This window comes from Drosophila subpulchrella, chromosome 4 (assembly GCF_014743375.2).
Source record: "Drosophila subpulchrella strain 33 F10 #4 breed RU33 chromosome 4, RU_Dsub_v1.1 Primary Assembly, whole genome shotgun sequence".
Taxonomy (NCBI): Eukaryota; Metazoa; Arthropoda; class Insecta; order Diptera; family Drosophilidae; genus Drosophila; species Drosophila subpulchrella.
The window spans coordinates 886,387-897,883 of record NC_050608.1 but is presented as its reverse complement, the minus strand read 5'-3'; the positions used below and the strand labels follow the sequence as shown (position 1 = coordinate 897,883).

The 11,497-nt window shown below is 34.9% G+C and overlaps 1 protein-coding gene across 5 annotated transcripts; it reads right to left on the bottom strand.

Annotated features, from left to right (window-relative positions):
- Positions 1-1,039: 1,039 nt before the first annotated feature.
- LOC119562574 (growth/differentiation factor 8) lies at positions 1,040-9,268 on the bottom strand. Of its 5 annotated transcripts, none has more exons than XM_037875876.1 (4): positions 8,776-9,268; positions 3,920-4,991; positions 1,946-2,364; positions 1,040-1,867 (listed from the first exon to the last, which is right to left on the bottom strand). In XM_037875876.1, the coding sequence occupies exons 2-4, from the start codon at positions 4,953-4,955 to the stop codon at positions 1,499-1,501; spliced, it is 1,824 nt and encodes a 607-aa protein (XP_037731804.1). In that variant the 5' UTR covers positions 4,956-4,991; positions 8,776-9,268; the 3' UTR covers positions 1,040-1,498. The 5 variants fall into 5 exon arrangements, with proteins under 5 accessions (XP_037731804.1, XP_037731849.1, XP_037731750.1 ...); XM_037875921.1 differs by having other exon boundaries at positions 3,920-4,982; positions 8,915-9,268; XM_037875822.1 differs by having other exon boundaries at positions 3,920-4,982; positions 8,776-9,267.
- Positions 9,269-11,497: the final 2,229 nt, after the last annotated feature.

Genomic DNA, 11,497 nt, shown 5'->3' with positions numbered 1-11,497 from the left:
AAGGATATGCAAGCTGCTTACACTTATAAAAATTTTACTGTAAAATCGCCCTAAAACGGGGGTTAATGGCGACGTTAAAAAAATAAGGGCAACCTTTTCTAAAATTAGGCATGTATTGGTCTTACATTTAGGGCGATTTTTCTTAGATCTAGGGTGAATTTTCTTAAATCTATTCTGTTTTCAAAGGTAAATTCCCCTAACATGTGAAAAAATTGTAAGCATTAACGGCGGTATTTTTTGAAATTATGGTGAGATTCTTATTTTAATGGTAAATTTCCTTAAATTGAAGAGAATTTTTCTTGAATGTATGGTTTTTCTCTTGTTTTAAAGGTAAAGCGCCTTAAAATCAAGAGCAAGTGCGCTAAAAATTAAAACAAATTTTTATAACAAAAATCGTGCTTGGACATGTTTGCTGGTTCTCGGCAAACATCATCTGCGGTACTTTTTCCAGGAAGTTTTTTAGGAATCTTTGACTTTGTGTCCTTTTTTACTATAATTTGAGAGGGTGAGAAGGCAAAGTTATTATTTGGCCGCTCCACCGCATGTTGGTAAACTGCTAATTAGAGTCGTATGAAATAAAAGTAGTCATTAATCAGAACTAGGGAAGTAACACAAATATAAAACACAACTTACTTCTTGAGAAAAAACTTCGTGGTCGCAAAACTTACGTGTTCTAAATTTTTTTTGCCTTTGCACTCAAAATTGTTTAAGAATTCAACTCTAAAAACTTGAACAAAAATGAAAAATAAATGTTGACTCATTTAGATGAGTTTCAAGGGTCAACGCATTAGACCACTAGGACACCGATTTTCAAATTTCAAGGGAGAGTTTAGATGATTTTTTGTTCTACGAAATATGGCGATTTGCCCTAAATTCGCACCCCAAGCAGACGCTGAACTATACTTATTTAATAAGAGTTCACCGAATGTGCAGAAGACTGCGAAAAAAAGATTTTTGACTATCGATATTTGGTACTTCGTTCCCATAGCTACCACCCACAAATCAATTTTATAGAAGTGATCTCTTTTTATTAAAGACATTTTAAGGAAGCCAGTTTTGTTCTTTAATTCGTCATAAAAGATTCTTATTTATATCATTTTTTGTTGGTAGCTTTTTACTTAAATCACTGGAGTATTTGTCTTGTAGTCACGACTAAGTTTATTATTTAAAAACGGTTTAGCTTCATAATTTTCTATGTAGGGTGTAAGCTAGAAATACCATAACTAGAAGCCAAGGCCTTACTCTCTTTACTGCAACTTTAAACTTAAAAATCAAATTTTAGAAGCGAACCTTAATAAGATAAATATTTAGTAATAGCATGCAATCCGACTATTTTTTTTTGTTAGAAAACATATTTTTTATGTCGAATCTGGGGAATATACATTATACTAGCATTATCAAACAGGTAAATAATTTCCCCAATGTGTATTTATTTACATACAATTATCTGTTAGTTCTATGTTATAAAAAAACCGTTGGGTTGCCTTAATTTTATTTGCTAGGAACAGCTGCAACCCTCGACAGACATATTGGGTATGACACTTAACACCAGGTTATGGTTATCGTCGAAATATAACAAACTTAAGGAACTCATTTTTGTTGGCGAGCAACACGGTGTGGCCGACGTCGTTAAGGCTGCCAAATGTGTGTGTGGATATTGCTCTAGGTAACCAACTTTGCAATCGCCACTACAGAAATATGCGTCGAATGACGTTGGTGCCACAACGAAATGCCATCCAAAGCTGGTGAAGTTAACTTTAAGTGGATATCGACAACATCGCATGTCATGATAATTTTCTGTGCAGTCCATATACACGTTGCGCTTTCTCCGATTCTTTTTTTGTGACCCAATTTCTATATGAAAAGTCTGAAATAGAGTCAGTTTAAATATAGAAAATACGGTATATAACTTTTAAACTTTATTTTATATTTCAAGGATTCATACCAATGGATTTTTTGATTTGTTGTCAGTGGTCACTACTAATGGCTTCATCCAGGACTCTGCGCCTTTTATTAGAACTTCCTGTGTGGTATTTAATTCAAAATCCCCAAATAGAGCTTTTAAATCAACATTAACCCATTGGCCAAGCCCTGACGGAATACTACGTCGAAACTCAAATATTTTTCCTTTATGAGTAAAGCTTGTTGTATTTCCACGCTTCGTAGCACGGTGAATAGTCACAACAATATCTTTACTTGGCTGATTATTAATTTCTCGAATGAGCTCTGGCTGATGTGTATTTATCCACTCCCAACCACGTAAATATAAATGAAGCGTTGCGTATGATATATCCGAGTAGCTACCGTCAATTTTAAATCGAAACACATCGGCATTACGGTTGTGTCGGACATGAGGTTGAATTTCTAAATGGACAAAAGAATTCAAATTAGGTTTACAAAAATAGATTTCAATGTAAAATGTTATATATATTATTTCTACACTAAATTATTTTTTTAATTAAAAGAACGGTATAGTTGAGAGTTTCCCGACTGCGTTATTTCCGCTAATCAACATTGCCTTGAAAATACATATGTGGCATATAACTAAGTTTATTATTGTTCTATCCTAATTCTTGAATTTTAGGGACACTATTTCATTTCTAATAATAAAGTATCTGGCTTCAACGAAGAATTAGGTGCTAGCCCTACAATTTTTGGAAGTCAGCCGCTCTTGTCCCTAAATTTTATGGGATTTTGCTAGATTGAGTCTGACAATATAAGAGTCTTTATTGTACGCAGAAGAATAAGTTTTTTTTGTTCAAATGAATTAGTATTGCGATCGTGTCACCACCCACAAAAATAATTATAGGTTAAAAGGTGACGACAGAAATCGACAAGAAATAGTTATGATACTGAAAATATGAATTATAACATAAAAAGGTATTTTATTAGTTTCAAACACAAAACTAAATCGCCGGTTTTTCTTAGTTAGACATCTATAAAACATGTTTAAATGATAACTCTATCGTAAGCACACTTTTTGTTTAGACGCAGAAACCAAAAAATCTAGTTTCAAAAATAATATTGTACTGAAATTGAAATTTGACAGTAGTCGACCCCAATAATGTGTCAAACATGTTGCTTAATTTTTTTAATGTGCTCTTAATGATTTCATGGCATTCCCAAAGATAACTTTACTTAAAGAATTAAAATAATAATTTATTTAAAGATAACTTTATTTAATTTGTATACCCGTTACTCATAGAGTAAAGGGATATATTGTTTTTGTCGGAAAAAGTTTAACAGGCAGAAAGAAGCGTTTCTAACCTTAAAAAGCATTTAATGTACCCAAAGATAACTTTATTCAACTTGTTTACCGGTTACTCGAAGAGTAAAGAGCTATATTGTATTCGTGGTAAAATATGTAACAGGTAGAACCCTGATATATATAACTTTTGAATGTACTTAAAATGTTTTTCGCATGTAGACAAATTAAAATGGTCTTTAAACTTAATATCTTTAAACATGTAAACGCCATACAGATATTAGGGAGCACCATTCTTAAAAAAATATTTATTGAGGTTTCAAAAATTTTGATTTATAGAATTTTCAAATCTTAAATTGACAATTTTTTCGGTTTGTGTGCTTACATCATATAAAATGTTTACAATTTCTGAAGCGGGGAAGCAGTGATAAAAAAAAAGCTGAAGAGTTTGTTATGATCCACGACATACATACATGGCTAGATCGGCTAGGGATCATGATCAAGCATATAGAAATATGCATACACAATGTGTAATGTAGACTCAGACTTGTGTTTCTAGGTATCTAGATAAGGAATTGGGTATAAGGAAATAAACATACACTTTTTTATCGGAAAACTCGACTATAGTCGTTCTTTCTTGATTTTGCAAAATTGGCAATTAGATATGCTAATAAATTTAGTAAGTGATCATTAAAATGATTGTTTTGTACTTACGTTCGGGAAATATGTAAATGCTACTAATGTGTGAAAGAATACTTTCGTATTCCTCTCCGTTATTAACGGGAATATCAGTTTTTGTATCTTGATATTTATTCAGCTCTATTTCTTGCATTAATTGAAATTCGTTAACAATGCTAGCATCATCTCCTTGCATTTGAGAAGACGAACTTTCATCTAAAGAATCAGTATTGGTGTCGCTGTCATAGGTGCCATTTGATTTGACATTTTCTGGGACTGTTGATTTTTGCAATAAATGAGATTCGTCTTTACTTCCCATGCGACTCCAAACTGTGTTTTTTGAGGAAGTATTATAACCTTTATAAAAATTATCTATTATATTTTGTGGTACTGATATTGGTTTTGTAATATTGGGAAGTTTTTTTAAGTTTAAGCGCATGAGGATATGCATTTTAATTGACTCTAAACTGTCCACCTTGGCTTTCTCACGTAATTGTCGGTGTAGCATACTTTCTATATTCAGAAGGGTGTTACGGTACATGGACACGCTTTGAACTTTTGTGAAATCTCCTGAAACTGATACCTTTGGCAAAGAGGAACTTTTTTTGCCCAGCTTACTTTGTACTTTCATTTGGAATAATTCCGTATTTTCATTAATTTTATCCTCTGCAGATACCGGAGAAGATGCGTTTTTTTCAGACAGCAAAACGATTTCCGGACTAACGCTGCCGTTGGAAGAATTACTGAAGCTTTTTATATCAGTCTGAGCGAAGGCACTGCGTGCAGCCGCTAGGATTACAAGTACGGCGATTGCAAGACATCGGTTTACATGGAAATTACATTTCGAACTTCCAATTATAATCATTCGTTCGTTTCTTTTTCTTTTGCAGTCACAGAAAAATCTGCAAGGAACTGAACACCTGATTTCGTTGGGGTGTACTCTTATGTGAAATGCTGTGATGGAGTGGTTTTGTTGAGTTTTTTCATTTAAAGTGTTATCTTTTGATATGGATGGATGGTATGGATCGTAAGTCTTATATTTTTTCCAACCGCAGCATGATTTGGCCAGCATGATTTTTGATCAAACTGTTGTTGAGTGCTGAAAAAGCTTTTATTTATAAATACATTGTTAAATACAATCAAAGACTACGTAATAAGACAATAATATATTTTTATATTTAAATCCAAAATTTGTTGCAATAATTTAAAAATACTTTTTAAAATATGTGGCTAAAAGGAAAAATCAATATTCAATGCCGTCTTAAATTTACAGCGCTGAGAAGGATTACCCGGCAGAGCGCTGAAAGGAGAGTTTTAACTTTTTTTTCGAAGCCACAAGTTTGTCCGTCTGTCCGTCTGTCCGTATGAACGCTGAGATCTTGGAAACTATAAAAGCTACAATACTGGGATTAGGCATGCAGATTCCTGAGATTGCTGCGCAGCGCAAGTTTGTTTCAGCAGAGTGCCACGCCCACTCTAAAGCCCACAAACCTCAAAAAAAAGTGGCTCCTGCAGTTTTGATGCTAAAATAAATTTTAACTGAAATGTATTGTTCTCATCAGTACCTATCGATTGAACCAAAAAAAAGTTGACACGCCCTCAAACCGCCCACAAACTTCAAAAAATCGTAGATATGAACGTGGATATCTCAGAAACTATCAAATATAGAGAATTGGGATCTCAGATTTAAATTCCGTAGCCTTGTACGCAGCGCAAGTTTGTAACGCGAATATGCCACGTCCACTTTAACTAATTAATTATTTAATTAATTAGTTCTAAAAATCTAATTTAATTTTATCAAAATCGGAAGACTATATCATATAGCTGCTTTAGAAACGATCGGTAAATTGGTGGGAAATAATATGAAACAAATTATAGCTTTGGTGTTTTTTTTTTACATATTATCTTATACTATTGGGAAAATAATTTTTTGTATTTTTAGGAATTTCGAATAAAATTTAATAATTATAACTGCAAGGGTATACAAACTTCGGGTTGCTGAAGTTCACTTCCTTTCTTGTTTTATTTTCATATCATATAGCATCTCTCTGATTTCTTTCAAAAATGACATACCCTAGAGTAGAGGAAAATCGGACGACTATTTCATGAAGATGCCATAAGAACGATCAGAATATAATAAGAAAATATTTTGAAACAAATATTTGTTTTGTTGTGTGTCTTATACTCTAGTCTACAGCAAATTTAAGATTTCAGAACTTCGAATTTTACTACGTAAAAATTGGAGGACTATATCATATACATAGATATCATCGAAACTAAACTCAAAATAAAAATATTAGGTAGGTCAAGGAAAACGCCCCGTTACTCGCAGGTTAAAAGAGTATACTAGATTCATCGGAAAGTATGTAAAAGGGAGAAGGATGCGTATCCGACCTTATAAAGTATATGTATGTATTCTTGGTAAGAATCACTAACCGAGTCGATCTAGCCATGTCCGTCTGTACTCTATCTGTTACTTTAAAGTTTAAAATACCAATTTTATTTATAATGGCCATACGTTTTAACCCGATTGAAATTTCAAACTCTTATCTTCATCGATTATGTAGGTATGTACCCGACGAACCCAAAAGCCAAAACACGCTTTCAAAGAAGTGTACCTATAGCCTTAAAAATCGTAAAATTAACGAAAAATTCCGGTATTTTATCGTTAGACGTTACAGCAATCTATAGACAAATAGTAAATTTAATATAATATTCAAACAAGCTACCAAATATTTTTCTTTGAAATTAAATTGGAGGCAAATTACAGTTCTTAGTTGGCGTGGTATTTTTTCAAAGGCAATATGATTTTAGAAAAGTTTCCGAACATATGTCCTTTCCCTTTGTATGCTTCCGAATAGTGAAATCGCTAGAACCAGTAGTGCACGTAAGAAACGCAATAACTCTAAAATCCTTCCCGCGTCCACATTGCACATTGGGATTTTGACCACTCATTAAGAAGTTATGAACAAGAAATGTAATCAACTAGCGCGCTGAAATCTCGGAAAGAGTCAGTTTGCTGCTGAGGTTTTTCGTCTTTTCTTGATCAGCATCGTTGGTTTTTTGGGTTTTTAATAGTAACACCACAATTTAAAACAAGAGAGAACGGTAAACGATGCCATCGACTATCAGATACCCATTACTTAGCTAATCAATGGCCCGAATTGAATATTGGCCCAAAAAATATTAAAAAATGTGGGTGCTAGACGGTTGCACCCTTGCTGAATCATACTAGCGCTACGCCAAATCGCAGAACTGTATCGCCCATAGCTTTAATTCTATATTAAAAATTTTAACTTAAATGCATTTTTTCGTCAACAGCTATCGAGTAACTCAAAAAGCGCAATTAAGTTATCCAACTATGCCGCGCCCACACACCGCCCAAAAAAACTATTCAACAGTCCGTATAAACTATGAGACATCGGAAACTATAAAAGCTACACAGTTGGGTTTAAGCATTTAGATTGGCCTAAAAAAAGTTTACCAAGCTGCTGCGTTTATTAATACCTAAACTATCTTTAAATGTTTAGAATCGGACCATTCATTAGGGAGCTACGATCGAATATTGATTTTGACGCTGGGTAACGTCCTGCAATTTTGGATAAGTCGCTTTGCTGCTTGAATATCTTCATTTCCCTCGCGCTCCCTTCGACAGAGTATCTTCTTATTAAGTTCACAACGGACAAACTTAGCAGCTGAAATGCTTTCTTTGTGGTCATTATTGGTTTGTTACACTAAGTTTTGCACCGCTATGTGAAGCCAGTTTACGACACCGGAAGCAATCGCTTTGCCGCTTGCATATCTCCAGCTCCCTATAGCTGGTATAGGTATATGTTATTCGAGGCAATCAACTATAGCGTTCTCTCTGGATTTAAAGTCTTTTACTTGACTCTTATGTTGTGTTTTTATTGTCAGACAATAAATTCAGTTTTTCAGGAAATGGACGTCATTTGCACTCATTCTAAGAAATGTACATACATATAAGGTTTTTCTGTTTTTGATACATTCTTACATAAGTGAGTACCCCTGATAGTAAGTAATGGTGTTCCTGGATTTTCGAGTACGAATCTTTTAAGTTTAAGTGCAATTTACTCATATAATTTCCCCTTGTACTTAAGAAACCGATAACGAAGCAGTTAGCATCCAAGTATCACCCGAGTATAGTTTCACTTACTCGTGCTGGTCTTTAGTATGTATCCATGTCATTACTTGTAAATATTTTCACATATATGTTAATATGTCATTGTACATGCATGCGTATGCTGCTTTTGATATTTCAAAAGCAAAGAATTACATTCAAAATCCTCGAGTTTTAACAATGAATGTATGTACCTTAAACCTTTGACTTTAACTAGCTTGTATAGAACTGTTTCCAGACTCCGATACCTTTTATTATGAATGTAGCAAAAGAAGTAACAGAACCCTATGGCACCGACTGATTTTAAAAATCTGAAACTAAAACCCGTACTATATGCATTGTTTGGGATCGGGGATCGTCTTGTCTTGAGAGCAGAATGCCTCAATGGGAAGACGACCACCCTAGTGTGCACACAGTCATAAAGTTAGTTCGTGCATGTGTGTGCATACGTGTATGCAAAGATCGTTCATAAACGTTTCACATGAGTCCTCTTGATGACCACTCTATTGTATTCAATTAAAACCATTTATAAACATAATAAATTGTTGTGCTCTTGAACTTCAGTTCATCGTTGAAAGTGCAGTATTCCCCTTTTCAAACAGAGCTACGTAAATCAGATACCATAAATGTACCATCATAAATATACACATGCGTGCAAATAAACACATATGCCTGTATGGGAGTGCTTGTGTGAATATGTTCGCGTATGTACTTAAAAATTTAAGCGATAACAAACATTTATAGGAACACGTACCTATTGTACATAAGTACATATATAATCATCTATTGGTATTTATTTATATTCTTACACATGTACAACCGAATTCTATTTCGAACACTGGGCAATTGTGTGTATTAACATGTACTTATTAAATGTTTTATATTGAACTAACAGTTGAGCTATGGCTTCGCACATATTTCACTTGCTTCGCGTTATTATTATTTAGGGAATTCATTGCCAAAAAGCACATATTTAATTCCAGTTTGCGGGGATATCCAAATGGTAAGTAATAATTGTGTTTTTCCCATAGGGCAGCAAAATATGGAAACCCGGAGATTCTGTTCTGCTGGCTGTGCGTTTGGATGTCGAGGTGGAACTGAGCAGCTGATCAGTGGCGATACTGTTCGGCGGTGATTTACTTGGCAACTTTAAATCATCTTAGACAGGGACATGCAAATAGGGACCTTCAATAACGTTATTATATAGCAAAATGCGAAATAGTTTTTTGTTTTTTGGTTCAGTTTTCTTGGCACGTAAATATTTCCTTCTTGGATCTTACGTCAGAACATTTGGATCGTTTCGACGACTGCTGCCACGCTGATGTCAATTTTTAAATTTTGCCATAACCCATTTTGCCGCCAGATGGCAAGAAAAATCGATAAGTTAGTGTTGCCATTTCAGTCTGGTTCCGTATTTTTTGTTTGTTGTCTACTCACATCTACGAAATCCGTGAGCCGGGGCCTTTTTCACTGCGGCACTTAGATGAACTATTGAAATACCAGATAAAATACCAGTCATCCTGAGTGAATTTGAATAATCGTTTGCAGACGCCGCTGAAACAGAACATTACAGAATATAAAAAAACCAAAACGACTGCATGGGGATCGGCCAGTATTCGCTAGGACGAAGAAAGTAAGATCTAGCCAAAAATAAGTTGGTTACGTTGTACTGGCATAAGTATCTTTTTTTAGCAGAACAACTAGACGAGCTCTTCGCTGGATTCCATAACCAACATCTTTGCAGTTGATGCGTAATTTTTTAAATTTCTCCAATTGATTTGTTTTCCGTTGGGCAACAAACCGAGCTGCTTGACAGTAAGACCATGCTACATGCATTGCCGGTGAACTTTAAAAGCTTCGGTCACACTACAAAGAATAAGATTTTTCGACTAGTGAAACTCTTAGCCGATCTGAGTACTAGGCTTTGTTCTTTGCGCCGCGGCTAACGGCGTTCATCGAAATTCACTCGCTAAATCTGTTATTTTTCTTGTATTTCCTTAGCTCTTCTGAGTACCGCGCTAAAAAACAGACCCGACTAAAAGCGTTAGCCGCGTGTTTGCCTCTCGCTCACTCCTATGGTTAGCTCGCGGTTTTCGTCGATGGCTTAGGAAATTTAATCATTGGCGGTGTTCGTGCAAAGGCTATGTGGAAACTAAAAATTAAATAGCGGAAAAGGAATTCCGTTACTGAGTGAGGTCTGATCGTGGGCCGTGAACTGTCGAAGAGACATAGACAAATTTAAGCATAGAGTAAGAATCTATTTAACCTCTGCCCAACCTCTGCTGATAGCCAAATTAAGGTCAAGTTTGAAGGTAACTTCGATTTTTCAACACATCCAACAAGTGCGAAGCTACAGCAATAGTGGAGAGGTTCAATTACAAAAACAAAACAGTGAGTAAGAGCAGTGCAGATATTTTCCATAAAACTCACGCGGGAACGAATAACGAGGTCACATCGAACATTTTAAAATCTAGGGAAATTATCGTTATCCGCCTAGGTGGCATCATTGGCAAAGTCTCAAAAGAGAGCGGCAGAGCAAATGGTGTCTATATAGATTCTTACTCCATGTTATAGCTCCCATGAGAATAATCGGAAAAAAAAATAAATTAAATTAACATACTCTTGGAAATAACATTTTTTATTTAGTTCTGAATTTTGAATTTAATATTTTCAAAATCGCACGACTATATCATATAGCTGCCATAGGAACGATCGGAAAATTTGGTGGGAAAATAACATGAAAGAAATCATGGCTTCGGTGTTTTTTGATATATATTTTCATAATATTGGGAATATCATTTTTTGAATTAAACCTAATAAAAATCGGACAACTCTAACATATAGCTGTCAAAGAAACGGTCAGAGAAATAATGAAATAAATATTTAAAAAAAATTTGGATGAATGTTGAGAAATAGTCGGAAACCCTCCCCCTTGTGCCCCCGACTTTCAATATAGTAAATAACATTAAAAAAATAGCTCGCGAAACGTAATAAAAGTTAAGTAAAAAACCACAAGAAAGATAAGGGAAGACTTAGTGAAATAAATCAAAATTGTTGCCCATTTAATGTTTATATATATGCGGTTATACAAATATAAAACGTTCACAGCAGTTAGCAATCCATAGTGAAAGTACAAGTAAAAACAAGGAAGAACGCTATAGTCGAGTACCTCGACTATCAGATACCCGTTACTCAGCTAAAGGGACCAAAGGGAAATGGAGATGTGCAAGCAGCAGCGAGATTGAAATGCGCCACCTACCGGCGGTAGACAGACTTAAGCGTTATGGCCGTTAGAGTGGGCGTGGCAACATTTTTAGGTATTGACGAGACCAATACATTTCAGTTAAAATTTTTAATCTAGTATAAAAATTGTGGGCGCCACAGGCTTGGGCGGTTTGTGGGCGTTAGAGTGGGCGTGGCATATTCGCATAACAAACTTGCGCTGCGTGCAAGGCTACGGAATCTAAATCTGAAAT